The sequence below is a fragment of the Pogoniulus pusillus genome, chromosome 16, assembly GCF_015220805.1.
Source record: "Pogoniulus pusillus isolate bPogPus1 chromosome 16, bPogPus1.pri, whole genome shotgun sequence".
Taxonomy (NCBI): Eukaryota; Metazoa; Chordata; class Aves; order Piciformes; family Lybiidae; genus Pogoniulus; species Pogoniulus pusillus.
In genome coordinates, this window is record NC_087279.1 from 23,687,211 (window position 1) to 23,709,054 (window position 21,844).

The following is a 21,844-nucleotide window of genomic DNA, read 5'->3' on the forward strand; positions in this document are numbered from 1 at the left end:
CTGGAACAGACAGCCCAAGACCTTTATGCCCCTGCTACAAAAGGCCAAGCATGACAGATGAATGAAATACGTCTCCAGCAGTAAGGCTCCCCTGCAGGAGATGGCGTGATGCTTACAGAGCTCCACTCCAAGGCCTTCCACTGCCCGCATGGTGTCACGGTGCACATTTCCGTGGCTGAGGGCTTCGGGAGGTGGAAACAAGCTGACTCGTCAGCCACCGAGCCCTGCTCATCCCGACAGCTGACGTATCTCATCCGGGTGCCCTTCCCACATGTTGCAGAGCACTAGGGAAGAGGAACAAGCACTGCACTAGAAAGTTTCCTGATACATATTAGGAGGGCTTTGCAACAATGGCTTCCGAGTGTGAAAAGCCCTTAAAAAGATCACATGGCCTGCTGTAAAATAAACCTGAAAGTACTACGACCTCCACTCACCGGCGTCCAGGATCCAAATCTCCACTGCGTCCTGTGAGCGCCTGGTATGGATCTTTTGGCTTCAGGACTGTTTGGATGGGGAGGACATGCTGCTATTTCACAGTCCTGTACACGAAATACATGAGGGAGAAGAGGGAAATGAAAGAATTTGCGGATGTTTTGGCTAAACCACCTTCTCTTCAATGTAATTATGAGCAACAGATGTCTCGAAAATCTGTGACCTGCACACTTGTGTGTTGGCAGGCTTCCTCCTTTGCATCCTCTTGGTGAGGCAGCAAAACTTGGCATCAATACCCTAAGAGCTGCACAAGCACAACCCTCAGTGGACTTTCCACTTATTAGGAACTCTACAATAGAAATCCCATGATCATGTGCCATCTCCAGGCATTAAAAACAGATGGTTTTGAGGCAAAAGATGAAAGTTAATTAAGAGAGCTCTGGAGCAAACACACATCTGCAAAGCAGCAACTTTATCTCCCTTCAAAGCTCCCTTCCTTCAGCACAAGACCTGCCACCCACTTAATACGGGTTATGCTGCTGAGCTGATTGCAGCCCTTTGATTCCCTGCAGCCCATCAGGCCACCTATATCCATATGCTGACCTTCACCACCCAGCAAGCATGCAAGGTTTTGGGGACCAGCATGCCATTCTGCTCAGCCTTAGCATGGCGACTAACAGGAGGGCTCTGGTCCTGTCTGGATCTCCTGGGAGGTCTGGTGACAGACATGATGAATAGCCATGACTTTACTGCATGAGCCTATGAGCAGTCCTTGCCAAGAAGGAAATGAACACTGATCATCAGTGCGAGGGAGCCAGCAGCTCATGACAAATGGCAGCAGTGATTTCCGCATTGCTGCGACTTTCCTTACGCTGGGGACTGCAGATGTGCCAGAGGAGGGCTGATGACAAGTGGGTTTGTTACCCCTTAACTATTGTGTGATTGCTTTCCAGACGTGGGAAAAGCAGCCCCTTCCCAAATGTTGTGGCCTTAGTTCAGCTCTCCTAGATGACAGACAGATGGTAATGCTCTGATTTATTCAAGTCCTTCAGACACCTTGGACACATTCTCTGCTTGAAAAGAGAATTTAGTGTTTGCTTCCAAGTACCAATGAACATAGCATGAAAAGCCTCTTCAGCAAAATTGCAAAGGGTGTGCAACATTTCTTCATTTATTTGGTCAGGATGGATGTATCTGGAGCTGTAGCTGGCACATACACTATACGTTATCACATGCAGCAGACAAGAAATAGTGGCCCCTAGGCATCAGTTGTACCACACAGCAACAGCCCTGCAGTCAAGTGAACCCTGACTGCAGTCACTCATCCCAGAACTCATGCAAGCCAAAGAAGGAGTCTTCTGTGTCCAGACCTTGGCCCCTGAGGCTAGCAGATACTGTCCCATAGTATCCTTCTGGTCTCTGACTGTCTTTCAGCATTCAACTCCTGCTGCGTTTTCAGCTCACAGGCTCCTAGAGAGCAGCTTTAGCTCTGGATCTGGACAGTCCCTCACGCATCCAATTCTAAGACTGGAGTTCCATGGACATAAACCATAAGCAAAGGTAATCTTTACTCCATAAAGTCTTGATGCCATCATTGCGAGTTGTCCATTGGCTTTTTGGCAATCTGGTGCTTCAGAGTATGAGGTTAACCACATGGTCTGGGTGGGAACCTGATGAATACATCTTGGCAACACTTCTACTGAAAGGTGCTGAGCTGCACCTTCTCAAAAGCCATACAGCAAATTGAGACACTGCTCTGCATCACAGGCAGCTTCAGGGCATCCCCTGAAGCTGCAGCCTGAACTCCTCCACGCATACACTGGCAAAAGATGGAGAGAGGACAGCATAATTTACCTGGGTATCTGTTGGTCTGGTTGCAGCGTTACACTCACTGTCATCCACCACTGACATGTAGGTGCCCACGACACACTTCACCGCTCTCATCTGGTAGCCTTGGCCACAGGTCATTGTGCACTGGGAGAGGCCAGACGGCACAAAGAAACACTGCTGTGAGTAGCTGCTTCAGTATTAATCAGTCCAGCCTCTGTTTAGCCATGTAGCATGAGCAGCAAAAACTAAAACCCAGCTTCCCTTCTGGTTTCTCTCCACTTCATGCATTTCAGCTTTAAATTAGGTCAAAGTTTTAACTCCCTGTGCCCACCAGAGCTTCGCATGCTTCACTTGCTTCCCTGGGAACGAAGGTGCCAGCATTTAAATGATTTACTTTGCTGCACACAGTAACTCATAGTCTGGTAGAACCTGCCTCATACCCCTCTTAAGAGCTTGCTGTCCAGCCCCACGGTAGCACAAGCAGCTAATGAATAATTCTGCTGATGGGAAGTAAGTCTGACTGGGACAACTGGTCTGGGTTTGCTGCTGTTTTTTTAAGTCAAGAGCTAAGAGCTTTGTGAAAAAGGAGGTGCCAGAACACTCCAGGAGAAATGTGGAAATTAGGCTGTGTATTTACATGTCTAAATATGGATTTAGGAGTGTAACCTTGGAAACCTTTCTTTCTTTTCTGAAAATCATAATCAATTTACTCTGACACAGATTAAATTTAGCACTAAGGGCAGGTACTGTTATTGCTGCCTCTGCGAACAGAGGGCTGCTTTGGTGTGCAAATCAATTAACACAGTTATGTCTCTGAATTTGGATGAAAGGGTAGTGCCCAGTCTTGGCTACCAGTACCCATGTCCCACTGGTCAGGACCCTCTGCAGTACCTGGCCCCAGGGCCCCACTTGCCACGAAGCACACTCCTGCTGCTGGCATGTCTGCACCGACTCCGGCTTCGTTTCGGGGTCGCAAAATCTGTCGTTTAAGTGATCTTCTCCAAACTGGCACCAGGTCTGGCGGTGTTTGTGCCCTTTTCCACAGGTGACCAGACACTGAGGAGCAAAGCACAGGGTCAGGTGATGCTGGGGATGTGCTACCAGCTCAGCACCTGCCCTAGTACTGAAAAATAAATCTAGACACATGCTGCAACCACTGAGTGAAAACTGGAGGCAGGAGGCAGTTCCTAGCTAATGGCCACATGTGCTTGAAATCACTCAAGTGTCTTGCAACAAGACAGGACTGCTCTCAGGAGCTGGTCCTGAGCAGTGGCTGGAGCACAACAATCACAGCCAGGCCAGGATGCTTCTGCATGGGCAAAGCAAGACCACGAAGGCTCTTGAATTCCAGGAGCTGTGGAATGTAAGGCAAAGCCGCAATACTGCCCAGCTGAGCTTCAGCTGTGTTCAACAGGATGCCAAAGGCTTGAAAGAAGTTGTTCAGCTCCCAGTGTGTGCAATAAGGGCCTCAGCTCCCACAAGCTGCAAATGGCTCTTCCACTGCTCTGACATGGCTTGGGTTGCCAGTAGGTTAACCTAGAAGACATATAGTTTGCAGAGAACAATTCCTGTTCCTGGTTCATTGCTTTCATAATTTCCTGCAACAATGTGATTTACAGAAACCAGAGCTCTTCAGCCATAAAGGTGATAAACAGCCTTTGAAAACTGTTCTCCAGTATCCCTGGTCCTGCTGCAGGGAAAAGCCTGCCAAGATATGGCTTCCTGGCACTGCAGAGGATGCCAGCAGCCACGGGAGAAGTAAAGGTAGGAAACAGCAGGGAGAGGTGTAAGCAAGAAATCAGTATAGTGAAATGCTGAGCTTCAGCCACAGCCAGAGCTGCCAGGGCTTGCAAGCACAACCTCAAGGGAAAATGAGGGCATAAAGTGGGCATAAACTGGGGAGAAATTAGTGCAGGATTGGAGAGATATTAAACCCGTGTGGCTCTGCAAGGAGAGAAACAGCCACTACATCAGCAGGGACAAGGCCAGAGCCTTAGCTGCCTGTCTCCAGGCCCCTGGGTGCACAGGCTTCAGGAGACTTTCTACAGGAGGCAGAGTGACCCCACGCCCCAGAGCACAAACCAAACATAAGAGATGAGCAGCCCTTCAGGGTGCAGGGCAAGCCCACCCTGGTGGCCAACTCCTACCTCAGACCAGTCACCAGTTTTCCACTGAGGGCACGAGAAGTCACTGCATCGCTGCACTGTCATCTTCTCCTGCTGACTGCACTTGCTGTCATCCAGGACATCATTGTAGGTGTTCACACACATCGCTCGCCGCCGCCGCGTGCCCCCACCACAGGTCTTGGAGCACTGGGGAGGAGAGGCACTGAGCAAATGCTATCTGCCACTCTCTTATGGGCCAAGAGCCCATAGATTTCCTTCCCCTTCTTTGCAGTCAGAGCTGTGCAGAGACTGCAAAAACCTCCCCAAGAACGATCTGTGCTGTAAGTAAGAGGCTGTTACTTTAAATACTCATCTAAAAAGACAGTCTTGCTAAACTTGAGGTCTCAAGGAAAGGAGCTGCACAAATTCATTTCAGGTTATAACCCCAATATTACTTTTACAAGTTTTGCCTCTCAGTTCTCCCAAATGGCTGTTGCTTGCTCTCATTTTAGGGGAGATTAATTCCCTCTAACCAGCCAGCCTCCCTCCCTAGAAAGCCTCAGGCTCATCATTCTTTAAGTGCCAGGCCTGCATTCAGGAATATTCTTGTTCTTGGAGAAACTAAAAGGTGTAAAGGAAACAAATTTCAGAAGTCCTCTGCTGAGGGTAATGTCCTCCCCAGCTCCTGGCAGTGGTGCTGCCTTGGATGGGAGAAGAAAGACAGCATGACTTTGTGTAAGAAGACAGACCTTGGGATGCTTAATAGCATAAATCAATTGCAGTTGAAAATAAGGAGTACCAGGCTGACTTGGACTAGACCAGAGTGTGCTCCAGAAAAAGCAATGGCAGGAGAATCACTGTGACAAACTCTTAGGCATTGTAGTGGTGTGGTCACCCCCTCTGTCAACCTGACCTTTATTTCTGTAAGCCTGCTAAAGTGATAACCATAACTGGTGGTTGTAATGGATGCAGCTTGTTATGTGGATTCACAGGAGAGAGAGAGAACATCACAATTGTCAAGGGCTCATTTGAGCAATGTCCCCACCAAATCACAGTGCCGGTCAGCAACTGCCTCAAGCCACATCTGGTGGTTGGTATGTAAATATGACTGTAAGTGAGTTATCTTACTCCATAAATAGTGGACAGCCCCAGGGCCCTTAGAGCTATCTTGCATGGCAGCAGACTGCACACCAGGATCTCCCCTTGAGCAGGGATGTCTCTCAAGGTTACTCTTTCAGGTTGAGAGTATAAAGTATTGATTGATTGATGTAATCCTTTCAGCCTGAACTGTTGATCAAATACAAGATTGAGAATGGATGTAACTGCCCCTAAGTTCCATCTGAAAAACAAGAGAATCCACTCTGAACTTCCTGACTCTACGAGAATCATAGAATCAATCAGCTTAGAAGAGACCTCCAAGCTCATGCAGTCCAACCTAGCACCCAGCTCTAGCCAATCAACCAGACCATGGCACTAAGTGCCTCATTCAGTCTTTTCTTGAACACCTCCAGGGATGGCAACTCCACCACCTCCCTGGGTAGCCCATTCCAATGGCAAATCACTCTCTTTGTGAAGGTTCTGTCTGACCCTATGCAGTAAATAATGAAGTGTACCTCTCCATCAAACCTTGTTAAACCACTGTCTCATCAGACTTCAGTCACTGTTTTGTACCAATAAAGCTACTGCTGCTTCTCTGTAACAAGTGAATTGTGTCATTCCCTCTGTGACATGCACACACTGTTTGCAAGCTGAACAGCCTGCCATATCCCTGTGCAGCACCAAGCACTCCTCACCTCTGTCCAGGCTGAGTACCGCCACCCTCCCACGTTACAGTCTCCGGTGCACTTCTCCCTCGTGCTCGGCTTGGGCTGGCTGCTGCAGAAGCGGTCGTCCACCTTCTCTATCTTCCCCTCCAGCCTGCTGTACTTGGAGCAGTAGATCTCCAGGGTACGGTAGCCCAGCCCACACTGGGCTGTGCACTCGCTCTTCCTTGCTATGTGCCACCTGAGCCGAGGAGAGAGAACATGAGCTGTGGGGCTCTGGGACTCTGCAGGTAATGTACTCAAACATGTTGGCATAAATAAAGAATGTATGCTCTCGGATGGGAAGCTTTGGCTCTTTGTCACATTTCACTGTGTTTTGTGGCTTCCAAAAATCTGAGGCAATTAACCCTGACACTGCTCCTTGCAGGGAAGGAACTGTCACCAGGCTCCTCTTACAGGCAGCAAAACTACCCCGCAGGACTATGTAGGGTGTTGGGTAGGAGTCTGGTGGGCAGTGTTTTGAAGGCTTTCTACCCTAAATTCCCTTGCAGAAGTGCCACCTTGGCATCTAAAAACTTGCTCCAAAATACACGAGTCTCAGAGGTGTCAGCAGGGATTAGAGGTGTTTCCTCTCAACAGAGTTTCCCATCCTGCTGTCTCCTAATTGGGATGGGCAGCAAGGGCTGGTGGCCCTCAAAGACCCACCCAGGGATACCCTTCTGCTTCACCCTATCCCTGGCCCCAGCTCTGCCAAGAGAAGCTGGACATAAGATCTGATCCAGGACGATTTTTGGAGATCCTGGAGTCAATACAAGCTGGTTGCACTCCAGACCTTGGAGAAGGAGGCAGTGATGTCTCCTGCAGGTACTGGAGACCCCATGGCTATGCAGGGAGTGCAAAACCCTGAGAGAAAAAAATTCAGCACAGCTAGGAGAAGAATAAGATTGAGGGGATTTGGAATCAATAGATCCTGAACGGGGGGAGCCCTCACATCCCTGCCTGCTTTTCAAACTCCTGCATTTGCCCTTCTCAAGTTTCCAACCTGTTGCAATGGCAACAGCTGTTACCGAGACAACCTGACCTACAGCTCCTATAGAGCCTGAGGTTTAGCACAGCCAGAGAAACCCCTCGGGAGATGTAGCCATCCAAAGTGCTTCACCAGCAGCCATTTAATGCCACCATATTTAAGCTCTAGAAAGGAAAACAGATTGCTTTTTTAAAGGAAAATGGGTTGTGATGATTTAGTCCATGCTCCATCAATTCCAGTCGTCAGGAGCTGTTTGGAGACAGCCCCAAAGTCACTCTACACTTATGCCTATACTTCACTTTAAGGAAATGATGATAAATCCAAGCCTTAGTTACTCCTTTTCTTTGAGTATCTTCCCCCCCAACTCTCTTTGCAGGCTGTTTGTATGACAGCGTTGAGCATTTTGACTCAGGCAGATGCAAATTTCAGGGACTGAGTGATAAATTTTGTTTTATAGTTGGCACTAATTTAATCCAACAAGAGAAATGTGAAAACGTAGCAAAGTGCCTCTCAAAACACAGCTGGTGGATGTCAGTCCCTCTTGGTTGAGAAAGGCAACTGCTAATGCTTTTCTTTTTGCTAATACAGGCTGGTGAGAAAAGGAAGCATGATGAGAGGTGAAAGGAAAGCGTAGCAAATGGTAAATACATGATGTAATGTATATACACAGCTGAGTAAAGTGCACCTTAATTCACATTCTGTGCTACAAGGCTCAGCGATGGGGTCAGGCTGGGGTATGCGATCGCATCGCTGGTCTGACACTGTGAGCTGGTCTGACTCTCTCGTACACACAGGTTTCCTTCTCCGTTCTCCTACACAGAAAGAAAAAGGCACATTGAGTCACACAGGAAAGCAATCAAATAGCTTATTTCTGCTGCTCCTTTTATAGCAGTGATTACAAGACACTTAATTAAGCTTTTCAAAGTCTTTCAGAAACAGGGAGGGCGTTAAGACTATCTAAGAGGAGCAGAAGGAATTTAATGCGGAAGAGATAGATGCAGACAGAGCTGCAGCATCCCTGTGAGGATGTGTCTAGCAGGGTCAGCGCTGGCAGGCAGCAATGACTGGAGGTCTCACTCAAAACCAGGCGCTGATGCCTTTTGAAGCCTTAGGAAACGCCAAAAAATCTCTTCTGCGCTTGAACTTCTTCACCTGCAAACTAGGTTGCAATGCTTACCTGCTTCCACGGGGCTGCAAAGGTGCTCTGCTCTGAAACTGAGGAGCAGCAGAGCAATGCTATGCCTTGCATGATACTACAAGGATATAATCACACTCATAATGTGAAAATCATGACGAGATCAAACCAGAAGGGATTTGACTGATACCTGCCTGAACATGAGCCAGCAGTGTGCCCAGGTGGCCAAGAGAGCCAGTGGCATCCTGGCCTGCATCAGGAATGGTGTGGCCAGCAGGAGCAGGGAGGTCATTCTGCCCCTGTACTCTGCACTGGTTAGACCACACCTTGAGTGCTGTGTTCAGTTCTGGGCCCCCCAGTTTAGGATGGACATTGAGATGCTTGAGCGTGTCCAGAGAAGGGCAACGAGGCTGGGGAGAGGCCTTGAGCACAGCCCTACGAGGAGAGGCTGAGGGAGCTGGGATTGGTTAGCCTGGAGAAGAGGAGGCTCAGGGGTGACCTTATTGCTGTCTACAGCTACCTGAGGGGTGGTTGTGGCCGGGGGGAGGTTGCTCTCTTCTCTCATGGTGGCCAGCACCAGAACGAGAGGACACAGCCTCAGGCTGTGCCAGGGGAGATTTAGGCTGGAGGTGAGGAGAAAGTTCTTCACTGAGAGAGTCATTGGACACTGGAATGGGCTGCCCGGGGAGGTGGTGGAGTCGCCGTCCCTGGAGCTGTTCAAGGCAGGACTGGACGTGGCACTTGGTGCCATGGTCTGTGGTAAAGGGTTGGACTTGATGATCTGTGAGGTCTCTTCCAACCTTGGTGATGCTGTGATACTGTGACACTGTGACTGCACTGCTCAGATCCTAGACAGTTCCAGGACAAAGTGAAACCTTCCCATGCAACCCTGTGATGGTTTGGGAGTTACCCACCCTTCCACTCTTTATGAAATCAGGCAGACTAGATTCAGCTGGCTGGCAGTTAAGGAATGAAGCTTTATATTCACAGCTGAGCATAAAATACAAGTAGATAATTACAGTATTTACAGCTATGTACAGAAATAGACAAGTTAAAATTAGTACAGAAGCACAACAGCCCTCCCAGAAACCAGAGTCACCAGGAGGGGCTCCCAACCACCCTTCCACCTTCTTTCCACCCCTCTACCTTAACCCAGAGTTTGCCTTACATGCAAGGTGAGTTTGTTGGATTGGCAAGGGGGGTTAGAAGCAGGAGGATTAGTTACACAGAAGCAGGCCAGGGAGAAACACAGACTCCAAGAGACTGAGTCACACACTCTCACTCTGTCTTATCTATGTTTTGTGTTCTTGTTTTTATACATCTCAGCAAACCTATGAGTGCAGTAGACATCAGCATTGTTTCCTTTTTACAGCCTATCATCTAATTTCTCTCATTAAAATATCCCAATTTGCCTCAAGCTAGCACAAACCCACCTTGGCAGAGCTTGCTGCAGGGCTGCCAGGGGCCATAGGCATTCCAGTAGAACTGCTGAGGCTTGTCCTCAATGGGAATATTAAATGTGTAACGAACGTCGGGATTGTACAAATTGCCCACTGACAAAACCTGGGAGGAAACAAGATGCAGCAGAGTAAACCAGAAGATTTCACTGCCCACCATAGTGCTGAGCAGGCTTTTCCAAACACACAACATATACTTCACCTGAAGGGTTATTTCTTGCTCAATCCGATCTGTAGAATTAATCCTTTCGATAGCATTATCCGATCCACTGTATTCGATCACAGCGTTCCCAACTTTGATTTCCCTTTTAAACATACTGACGACAAAGTCTCCATTTAATATAAAGTCTCCTTGACTGTTAGATAAGGCTGCATAGGTGCAAAAAACAAGAACTAAAGACGTGGAACCAACTCACACGTACATAATAACACGAGTCATGTCCTCTCAGTGGTCAGGGGTGAGAGGAAAATCTCCCTGGCACTCTCAAACAAAAAGGCTGCTCTCTTCTCTCAGGTGGCCAGCACCAGAATGAGAGGACACAGCCTCAGGCTGCGCCAGGGGAAATTTAGGCTGGAGGTGAGGAGAAAGTTCTTCACTGAGAGAGTCATTGGACACTGGAATGGGCTGCCCGGGGAGGTGGTGGAGTCGCCGTCCCTGGAGCTGTTCAAGGCAAGATTGGACGTGGCACTTGGTGCCATGGTCTGGCCTTGAGCTCTGTGGTATAGGGTTGGACTTGTTGATCTATGAGGTCTCTTCCAACCCTGATGATACTGTGATACTGTGAGAGCAGGAGAGCTCTTACAGACATCATGCCTTCTCCTTTTGCCACTGCAGAGACTCATTAAAAGGAAGGCTGAGTGCCTGAAATTGTTGCTAAATAGTTCACCCATTACCCAGGGCAGAAAATGCACCCCAAGTGCACGCTGGGCTGGCTGCTGCAGGCAGCACACCCGGTCTGTAGCCCATCGTATAGCACAGAAACAATCCTGCTCAACTCTTTTTGCTGGTCATGAGGATAGGGTAGCTTCCTTCTTCTTCCCTGGTGTAAATATCTGTACCGTAATTGCCCAAACATCATTTGCTAGTAGATAATCACAGGGACTTGGGTCACTATCTCTGCCTGTCTCTCCTTCTCCCTCCTCCCCCCCTACTTTTTATTATTCCAGATCTCAAGGTATGTGAAAAGCACTGAAAGCTTAAAGCCTAAATGCTTTGTAAGAGGAGCAGTTTCCTGAAAGCAGCAGTCTGCTGCACAACTTCACACTAATGCGATTATGTAGCTAATTTCCTAAGTTAGTTTCCCCACCATTTCACCCATCACAGCTACATTACTACAAAGCCTCTGTTCTGAAAAATCTAAACTTAACACCAAAACACTGAAGGGGAAGTTTTTACACCGAATGAGGAGAGATAATGAAGCAAAACACCGCTCGGTAGCAAACAGCCATAGACAGAGTAAAACTCCCAAAGCAGACGTTACACTCAACCAAATTCCACACTTTGGAGGCTTTAATGCCATTAGGCAGTACTAAAACTCATTAAAGGATTCCTTCCCGTTTACTGTATCTCCTTCAACAGTAGGTACATGTCTTGGACTTGATGACAACATCAAATTCCTCCTAAATTGTTAAGCAACTACAAGGTTCACAGTACTAAGGGCCCAAGATTTCACACTCAGTGAGCTGCGAAATAAGTGGACACATGCACACTTCTCATTTGCTTCTAGTCAGGCCTAATGTGAAGAGATGCTTTCCCAGCAATATTAAAGCAACATTAAAGAAGATTTGACTTCATTGCTTCCCAAGAAGATTAAAGGCCCTCCAAGAAGAGCTGAGAAGTTCTCTGGGGCTCCTTCTGGGGTAAACCAATTTTAATAGGCACAACATGGGGAAGATTGCTTTTCTCTGAAAGAGGAATAATGAAACATACCTCACTCCCCTAGGATGGAAAACTATCACACCTCTGTAAAGTTTTCACAGTACTGATGTGCATTCATGCTGCACCATCTCACTTCTTTGCTGTGAACGTGCAGCAAGGATGCGACAGAACTGTCAGTGAACAGCCATGTGTGTGCAGGGACAGACAGCCTTGCATGACCCCAGCCTGGGAGTGAGGACATAGAGGACCCACTCAGATTTTTGTCTGAATGAAAGGTCCAGCCATATGGAAGGCATTTCAGAGCAACAGCCAAAGCTGTCAGCACAGTTTCCTTTTGGTGCATGGCAGTTTCCTCTACTCATTTCCCAAGTGAGTTCCTTTACCCTTGATGGGCTAGGAACCACCAGCCTAGTCCTGTTTTTAGCACACCCAGTTACAGAGAGCACTTGGGTTAAACCCTGCATTTTGCAAAAGCTCTCAACAATGCAGGGATTTTGTGTGATGAGCTGAGATGTCCTGCTCAGAGATGGAAACATAGGACTTTGTGCTACTGCAGCTCAGCTGGCAGTGCAAAGCATGGGGCTGCCAAAGAGGAGGAACAGACCTGGGCAAGCAACCACCTTCCTGGGACTGCATGGGGCTACAGCCTCTATGAGCAGTCCAAGGAGACTCTGAGAGACCCAGAGAGGACTTAATGGCAAAGCCAACTTTCAACTGGCAGATGTGACATCAGTCATACTGTGCTTTTGTTATCTCTGCTACTGCACACAAACAGAACTCTCTATGGGGTGAATTACTGCATGATGCAAGAGTGACACATGGTCATTCTAAAGCATATATGCATGCAGCAGACTGGTCTAACAGCACCAGAAACATTTTCCTCTGCCTTTAAATACATACTTATGGACAAGAACAGACAGTGACTATGAACATCCAACAGCCAAAGGCCAAGTTAGTGTTAGGTTTAAATAAAACAAGGTCTTTGGTGCACAGTATTTCTACAGTCCCATATCACTGTCAAGGAGAAACAAGAAGGACTCAGTCTAGGTAAACTGGAATTGTTATTCTCAGAAGAGTAGAAAATAGCTTCTTTTTGGATTTGTTTGTACACATGCCTTTCAGGGCATGACGTAGTCACTCTCCAGCCAAGGCACAGTGACAGCAGAGATGTGTTGAGTCACCATGAGGAGACTCCAACAGAGCTTAGAAGCCTGTCTGGTTCCTAGCTTTGTGCCTTGTCTCCCTCTGAAGCCCACTATTGAGTCCATGCTTCTAGTCATTTTTGGCCTCAGAGACACTCTAAAGAGATATTTCTTATAGTCTGTGAAGCTCCCAAACTTTGCCTCAAGGATGGCATGAACAAAACGAAGGAACAACATAAGCCTGAAGTACGGCAGACATACGAGATAAATACTTGATAAGCAAAAGACCTCCCTTAAAAGAGCTCTTCACTCTCCCTAGCAGAGAGTCCCCAGGAGATATATCACCACAATCAGAAAAAAAACCACCCCAGATTTCTGCACTGAAACAGGGACTGCAACTCACCCAGGTAGTTGTCATCCTCTGGTTTCCCTGAGTAACTGTGCTGACGCACATCGATATTAGTTGCACCAGCTGGGATGCGGACCACAGTGTTATAACCTGGAGAAGATTTACCAGACAGTCAAGGCTATAACACAGACATTTCATTTGCTTTTTTTACCAGGGGTAGGGAAATGAGCAAAATTACCTCACATTACACAAGATGATACTTTTCATTTAGGGATAGCATAAATAGTTATAAACCGGAGCCCGCTGTGGCTGGAAGCACTTTGCATCAGTGTTTTTGTAGATGAAGTGTGGTAATGGCTTTTATAGACCCACATTTTTCACTATAAAGTTTTTAGCAACAGATTCTTACCATAATGCACCGTGTTAAATGTGCCTGCAACAGTTTTGCATGAAGAATTATCCCCGCCACAAACACCACATTTATCTCTTCTCGCCTTTGAATTCAGCACATGATCACATCCAGCTTGCTTTAAGAGAAAAATTGGGGGGGGGGGGGGTAAATAGATGGAGCAAATACAAACTGGAACAGCATTTACAAACCTCCCAATTAAGGCACACAAAAAAGCTCTGTAAGCAAAAAGCTGCCGTGAAAGAAATGGTTGTGCTTCCCCACATTTTTCTGCTAACTTAGAGTGTGGCCATCCCACACCACTTTCAAACAGAAAGCAACAAAAATCAGAACTGCTTTTGCACCAAGTGATGTCTTCAGTAAAGAAAACTTCTGGCAGGAGAAAGTGTGAAAAAAACCAACATGAAAGGAAATGTAATGTGCTCTAGGGTCTGACCAGGCAGAACTGGGGCAGAGCACAGAAAGAAGCATGATTTGGATCCAGACTCGGACCTCCACAGCTCTTAGTAACTCAGGGCAGCTGTACAGACAGCCTCCACGGATGGCTCTTCTCTAGCTCTGGCTGTTGGCACGAGCTTCAGGCCAGCTGCGGCTCAGGGAGCCTGCAGATGCCTCTGGCAGCCCCTGAGCACAGAGAGCACACCAGCAGTGTGGCTCCTGTTCTGGAGCTGGCTTCTCAGCACAAGACAGAATGGACCCATTGGAGAGGGTCCAGAGGAGACTACAAAGATGATCAGAGGCCTGGAACACCTCTCCTGTGAAGAAAGGCTGAGAGGGTTGGGACTGTTCCATCTGGAGAAGAGAAAGCTCCAGGGAGACTGTACTGTGGGCTTTCAGTAGTTAAAGTGGCTTAGAAGAAAGATGGGGACAGTCTTTTCATCAGGGCCTGTTGTGATAGCACTAGGGGTGATGGTTTTAAACTAAAAGAAGGGAGATTCAGACTAGACGTAAAGAAGACACTTCTTACAATGAGGATGTGATGGTTTGGGAGTTGCCCACCCCCCACCACTCTTATGAAATCACCTAGACTAGACTCAGCTGGCTGGCAGTTAAGGAATGAAGCTTTATATTCACAGCTCAGCACAAGATACAAGCAGAGAGTTACAATATCTACAGTTATAGACAGAAATAGGCAAGTTAAAAGTAATACAGAAACACAGCAGCCCTCCCAGAAACCTGAGTCCCCAGGAGGAGCTCCCAACCACCCTTCCACCTTCTTTCCACCCCTTTACATTATCCCAGAGTTTGCCTTACGTGCAAGGTGAGTTTGTTGGATTGGCAAGGGGGGGTTAGAAGCAGAAGGATTAGTTACACAGAAGCAGCCCAGGGCACCCCCTGCGACACACACACACACTCTGACTCTCCCGCTCTGTCTTATCTATGTTTTGTGTTCTTGTTTTCATATGAATGCAGCAGACACCAGCACTGTTTTCCTTTCATAGCCTATAATCTAATTTTTCTCATTAAAATATTCCAATTAGCCTCAAACTAGAACAGAGGGTGGTGAGACAGTGACCCAGGTTGCCCAGATGGGTGGTAGAAGCCCCATCCCTGGAGACATTTCAGGTAAGGTCGGAGTGGGCACTGAGCAACCTGCTCTAGTTGAAGGTGTCCCTGCTTACTCTCGGGGGTTGGACTAAATGACCTTTAAAGGTCCTTTCCAATCAAAACCGTTCTGTGTCTCTGTTCTGAGGTGCAGAAGCACCACACTGCCATGCAAAACCCCCACTAAGGAGAAAGGCAAAGACTTACCCGGCAGAGTCCCTGCACACAGATGTCATTGGTGTCCGGGCCGCAGGGCGTGCCGTCGATGACACGGTCCCGCAGCTGGTAGTAGGCTGTGTTCCCTGCCACTCGGCAGAACAACTTACACCGATCCTTCATCAGGACTGCGGGTGGGAGGAAAACCAGAACCACATTATCCCAAGGGCACCACCTCCGCGGGGTGATGGCACTGCCCCGCATGCCCGCTCCGCCACTTACTGCCGCTGTATTTGGGAACCCAGCGCACGTTGGTGGGCAGTCCGTTGATGTTGAAGTGCTTCCCATCAAAGTCTGCACACTGCTCATCCCGGAAATCCTTCTTCAGTTTTGAGCATGGTTCTGTGTTGCAGGATTTGAACTTCATGCGGCGACCCACACAGTATTTGCCACCGTTTTTAGGCCTGCAGAAACAAGAGAGATTGTCTGGGCTCAGGCTGGGAATGAGATGCAGCTCTGCAACCTGTTCAGCACAGTTGGTATTTGCAAAGCATTTAGTGGGTTCTGGCTGTGTGCATCTCCCTGGCTGATAGGCAGGAAAGCTTAAGCAGATATCTAATGAAGAAGTCCGTATACATGATGCTAAACGAGATGAAAAACCATAAAGCCATAGAATAGCTTAGGTTGGAAGTGACCTCAGAGATCATCTACTCCAACCTCCCAGCCATGAGAAGGGACACCTCTCAGAAAGGGAGTATTTGCTCTCTAATGAATCACAGTATCACAGTATCACAGTATCACCAAGGTTGGAAGAGACCTCACAGATCATCAAGTCCAACCCTTTACCACAGAGCTCAAGGCCAGACCATGGCACCAAGTGCCACGTCCAGTCCTGCCTTGAACAGCTCCAGGGACGGCGACTCCACCACCTCCCCGGGCAGCCCATTCCAGTGTCCAATGACTCTCTCAGGGAAGAACTTTCTCCTCACCTCCAGCCTAAATCTCCCCTGGTGCAGCCTGAGGCTGTGTCCTCTTGTTCTGGTGCTGGCCACCTGAGAGAAGAGAGCAACCTCCTCCTGGCCACAACCACCCCTCAGGTAGTTGTAGACAGCAATAAGGTCTCCCCTGAGCCTCCTCTTCTCCAGGCTAACCAATCCCAGCTCCCTCAGCCTCTCCTCGTAGGGCTGTGCTCAAGGCCTCTCCCCAGCCTCATCGCCCTTCTCTGGACATGCTAAAGCATCTCAATGTCCCTCCTAAACTGGGGGGCCCAGAGCTGAACACAGCACTCAAGGTGAGGTCTAACCAGTGCAGAGTACAGGGGCAGAATGACCTCCCTGCTCCTGCTGGCCACACCATTCCTGATGCAGGCCAGGATGCCACTGGCTCTCTTGGCCACCTGGGCACACTGCTGGCTCATGTTCAGGTGGGTATCAATCAGCACCCCCAGATCCCTCTCTGTCTGGCTGCTCTCCAGCCACTCTGACCCCAGCCTGTAGCTCTGCATGGGGTTGTTGTGGCCAAAGTGCAGCAGTAGTGAGAGAAGCCACAGAAGAACAACAACATCTTCCTCTCTAACTATGGACTGAGTTTCACAGTGAGATATCCCATATGAGGCCATCCCCCTCTACAACTCCATTCGTCCTATGGATTTGGTGGCTAAGAGTTTGCATCTAGTAGGCTGCAAAATACTAAACATCACAGCAGAAAGGCGAAAGGGTTTCCCTATGTAGGCTGACAGGTCAGGCAGCACTCAGTCCTTCAGGATTTCTCACCCAAAATAGCAGTGCTAGACTATTCTAAACAAATTTATCTCCACATATTCCAGAAAGCACCAAAAGTGATCAATAACTAGCATCATAGAATCATAGAATCAACCAGGTTGGAAGAGACCTCCAAAATCATCCAGTCCAACACAGCACCCAGCCCTAGCCAATCAACTAGACCATGGCACTAAGTGCCCCATCCAGTCGTTTCTTGAACACCTCCAGGCATGATGACCCTTATAGCAGGATGACTCTGATATAAAGTGTGGAGAGTGACATAATCTAAACCAGCACATAAAGCCAGGAGAAATTGTCATTATCAATTTCCCATCTCAGGGCTGCAGTCATAAAACTATTTTTGTCCTCATATGTAGACAGAGCCTTTGCCAGATAACAGCTCACTTTGGGGACCAGCAAAGCCTCTCCCCCTACAGCTACTGTCAGCAACAGTGTGGGAGTGAGCTGGACAAGGAGAGCATCAGAGAAGCCCAGCAGAAAGCACTTTTCTCACAAAGGCTCATTTACAGCTGTGGTAATGATGCAAAGAAAGTACCCTTGAGACACAAGCTGTTGAGTGCCTGGACAAAGGACATTTCTTCTAGGAACTCAGGTAGGATTTTGTAAGCCCATCTAGGTTCAGCTTCTATGCACACAGTGACTTGTAATAATAAAATAAAAAAGTATGCACCATACTTTAGGTGTTAAAAAGAGCCCACCCACAGCCCACTCTTTCTGCTGCTCTCCCCTGAAACTCCAAATGAAATCAGGAGGGTGTGGTGGAGCCTTCTGCAGGCTCCCACCATTAATATGCTTAATAGAACCTTGCAGTATCACCCGAGCAGTTTGGCATTTCCCTGGCCTTACAGAAGGAAAGGCATTGCAGTCTGGCTGAAATGTTGCCAAGGTCAACTTGGGCAAAGTTGTAATTACTCAAAAAGGAAAAATCATACCAACTAAGGCCCTCACGAGTGGTAGATGAAGTTAACCTGTTCTTGACAGAGGGAGTGATTGGCATTGGAATGGGCTGCCCAGGGAGGTGGTGGAGTTGCTGCCCCCTGTCAAGAAAAGACTGGATGAGGCACTTAGTGCTATGGTCTGGTTGATTGAACACGGCTGGGTGCTAGGTTGGACTGGATGGGCTTGGAGATCTCTTCCAACCTGGTTGATGCTATGATTCTATGATTCAGCTATTAGCACAGGAAAGCCTCCACTGGCTGAGTTAGCCCCGGCCCCTCCTTTTAATAGACCATTTTAAACAAGTCAGGGGAGGCCAAGAGCATCCTGAGTGGCCAAACTGCCTTGTCCTGACCATGTCTTGTTGAGGCATGTGTATAGAGGCAGAGGCTGGCTCTTGAAGCTTGAGACAACATCTGGGACATCTGTGCCCACCTCCAGCCTCTGATGCAAAATAACCACTAAATGTACATCTTCTACCCAAACCTGAATCAAACAAGTAGCAAGAAGTACAGGTCAGAAAAGTGACTCAGCAGGCACTGGAGTCATAGAATCATAGAATCATAGAATCAACCAGGTTGGAAGAGACCTCCAAGATCATCCAGTCCAACCTAGCACCCAGCCCTATCCAGTCAACCAGAGCATGGCACTAAGTGCCTCATCCAGGCTTTTCTTGAAGACCCCCAGGGACGGTGCCTCCAACACCTCCCTGGGCAGCCCATTCCAATGCCAATCACTCTCTCTGTGAAGAACTTCTTCCTAACATCCAGCCTAGACCTACCCTGGCACAACTTGAGACTGTGTCCCCTTGTTCTATTGCTGGTTGCCTGGCAGAAGAGGCCACCCCCCACCTGGCTACAATGCCCCTTCAGGTAGTTGTAGACAGTAATAAGATCACCCCTGAGCCTCCTCTTCTCCAGGCTAAACAGCAGTCACACCTCCTGCCTCTCAGTGCTTTTCCTCAGGATCACATCTGCCTCGCCCTGGGACAAGATGCCTGTGTGTTCCCCAGGGATGCTGGCAAAGTGCATCTTCCCTTTGAGCCTCCTTGGGAAGGAAGCTGGTTTGCACATTTGGAGACTCAGCACAGGGATGTTCACTGTAAGCTGTCCACATTGTACGCAGCCAGGTTCCCCTAGCGTAAGAAAGACAGCACCTCCCTGCACACGTGTGAGGGTCTCCACACACAGTCTCTAGCTGAACACTATGCTTTTAGCATCTCTGCACATCAACCATCTAGGAAGCCCAGCTGTGTGTTTTCTCCCACAAATAACAATTCTCCGCTCTCACATTTGAAAACTATTTGTGATTCATGCAGCAGAGTTCCTGTGAAATAAATGGAGAGAGAGAGGCACATGACAGCTTGCACTTGCCAAAAGATAACTTGCAAAAAGCAGGGAAGGGTAGGCAGGCTTCTCACCACCCCATCAGCATCACCCTAGGGATGATCACAGGTTTGGCAGGAGAAATTGTCTCCTCCAGCAGCCACAGGAGAGATGCAGAGCACCACTAGCTACACACATGGGATTTTTCCTGCTAGCATCTTCTCTTCACCAAGACACACACTGCTGTGCTGCAGACCCCTCAAGTCCCACTCTAAATGCTGAAGGGTATGATTTGTCTTGAGGCACAGCCCGAAGCCATAGCATAACATCAGCTCTAACTGCTCTGAGGGCAGCTTTCACATGCCATCTGGAAAACAAGCACGTGTCCTTTGCAAAGGCTTCTGCTGCTTGCAATTAAGCAAGCAGCAGTGATACAAAGCCCAAGCAAGCGCACAGCACCCAGTGCAGGTTCCTGTTTACAGGTTGATTTCACACCAGTTCCTAGTGGAGCAAGTTTAAACCTGGTTTCTACCAATTCAGCCTATTCCACACCTTGGTAGGACAAACAATTTGGAATTATTCCACTGTTACACTTGGGATGGTTCCAGAGCTAACAAAGCTGCTCCTGCCCCAGAGGCACAGTGGTTATCAATGGCTTCCCACCACTGCAGTCCATCATGCAGATTGGTACCTTTGGTTAGTTTGCAGACTTCCAAGTTAGGTGAGAGTGTTGATCTGCTTGAGGGTAGAAAGGCTCTGCACAGGGATCTGGAAAGTCTGGATTGATGGACCAAGGCCAATGAGATGAGGTTCAACAAGGTCAAGTGCTGGGTCCTGCACTTGAGCCACAATAATCCTAGCCAACACTATGGGCCTGGGGCAGAGTGGTTGGAAAGCTGCTGGCAGAAGAGGAGCTGGAGGTGTTAGTGAAAAGTCAGCTGGACACGAGCTAGCAGTATGCTCAGGTGGCCAAAAAAGGCCAACAGCATCGTGCCATGTGTGGCAAAAACTGTGTGGCCAGTAGGGCTGAGGCAGTGCTCATGCCCCTGTAATTCACACTGGTGAGGCCATACTACCAATACTGGGTTCAGTTTTGGGCCACTCACTACAAGAAGGACAATGAGGTGCTGGAGTGCGCCCAGAGAAGGGCAATGAAGCTCATGAAGGGTCTAGATAGTTCTTTATGAGGAGCAGCTGAAGAAACTGTGGCTGTTTAGTCTGAAGAAGAGGAGGCTGAAGAGACATCTCGTTGCTCTTTACAACTACCTGGAAGGAGGTGGCAGTGAGGTGGGGGTTGGTCTCTTCTTCCTAGTATCAAGTGATAGAATGATAGGAAATAGCCTTGGGTTGCTTCAGAGGTGATTTAGGTTGGATATCACAACAGATTTATTCACAGAAATGGTCGTGAGGCCCTGGAACATGCTGCCCAGGCAAGTGGGAGACTCACTGCTGGAGATACTTCCATCTCTGTGGAGAGACTGAAAGGACATGAAGATTTGGTGCTGAGGGACATGGCTCAGTGCTGACCTGGCAGTGCTGGGTTACCAGCTGGACTTGATAGTCTCAAACAATTCTATCATTGTCATGTAGGCAAGTTATATACCTCCAGCTCCAAAGGGGCACCTTGACCATCTCATTACACAGCACAGGAGGAAACTTCTTAGCTGTGGCAGCAGCATGCTCCAGACCTTGGCAAGTCTGAATCATTCATGGGGGAGTTAACACCATTTTCACTTCAAAAGCATTTGTACTGCATGTAGGACTGCTGCAGTTTGACAAAGGCTCTAAAATACACCATTCCACCCCCAACTAGGCATGGGTGTAAAACCTTTGCAATGGCACCACTTTCATGGTAACCACACTGCTTCCAAGCTACAGCCACTTAGTTAAGATAAGGCTTTTAAATATTAAGTTAGTTAAGAAGCACATACAGCAGCCTTATTTTTTAATGGGTATTTCTAACAAAATCCTCAACTCCCAAACAAATGGATGTGCTGGAGTGTGTCCAGAGAAGAGCCATGAGGATGATCAGGGGGATGGAGCACCTGTTCTATGGAGACAGAATGAGAGTTGGGGCTGTTCAGTTTGGAGAAGACCCCAAGGTGACCTTATTGTGGCCTTCCAGTATCTGAAGGGGGCTACAGGAAAGATGGGCAGGGACTTTTTAGGGTGTCAGATAGCGATAGGACCAGGGGTAATGGAGCAGAACTATAAGTGGGTAGATTCAGATTGGATGTTAGGAAGAAGTTCTTCCCCATGAGACTGGCACAGGCTGCCCAGGGAGGTGGTGGAAGTCCCATTCCTGCAGATCTTTAAGGCCAGGCTGGATGTGGCTCTGAGCAACCTGATCTAATGTGGGGTGTCCCTGCCTATGGCATGGGTGTTGGAAGTGGGTGATGTGTGAGGTCCCTTCCAACACTGTCAACTCTAAAACTACCACTGAGTTTCCTTTTCTGCAGACATGACCTGTGAAGTTGATCTAACACTGAACACAGGGACATAGCACAAACTGAAGGACATCATGTTCCAAACTGTCAGCTTCATAACAGTGGTAGTAAATCTCCCCACAGTTA

The 21,844-nt window shown here is 48.2% G+C and overlaps 1 protein-coding gene across 3 annotated transcripts in view; it reads right to left on the minus strand.

Annotated features, from left to right (window-relative positions):
• The window catches only part of ADAMTS9 (ADAM metallopeptidase with thrombospondin type 1 motif 9), a 120,436-nt gene that overhangs the window by 57,025 nt on the left and 41,567 nt on the right, over positions 1-21,844 (minus strand). For all 3 annotated transcript variants that reach the window (XM_064157014.1, XM_064157013.1, XM_064157015.1), the window contains exons 13-25: positions 15,512-15,693; positions 15,281-15,417; positions 13,529-13,646; positions 13,174-13,269; positions 9,952-10,118; positions 9,726-9,855; positions 7,843-7,969; positions 6,161-6,371; positions 4,410-4,574; positions 3,154-3,318; positions 2,287-2,406; positions 435-539; positions 117-284 (exon numbers count right to left, since the gene is read on the minus strand). In XM_064157014.1, the coding sequence (XP_064013084.1) occupies positions 117-284; positions 435-539; positions 2,287-2,406; positions 3,154-3,318; positions 4,410-4,574; positions 6,161-6,371; positions 7,843-7,969; positions 9,726-9,855; positions 9,952-10,118; positions 13,174-13,269; positions 13,529-13,646; positions 15,281-15,417; positions 15,512-15,693 (1,891 nt within the window). The remainder of the gene's footprint in view (positions 1-116; positions 285-434; positions 540-2,286; positions 2,407-3,153; positions 3,319-4,409; positions 4,575-6,160; positions 6,372-7,842; positions 7,970-9,725; positions 9,856-9,951; positions 10,119-13,173; positions 13,270-13,528; positions 13,647-15,280; positions 15,418-15,511; positions 15,694-21,844) is intronic.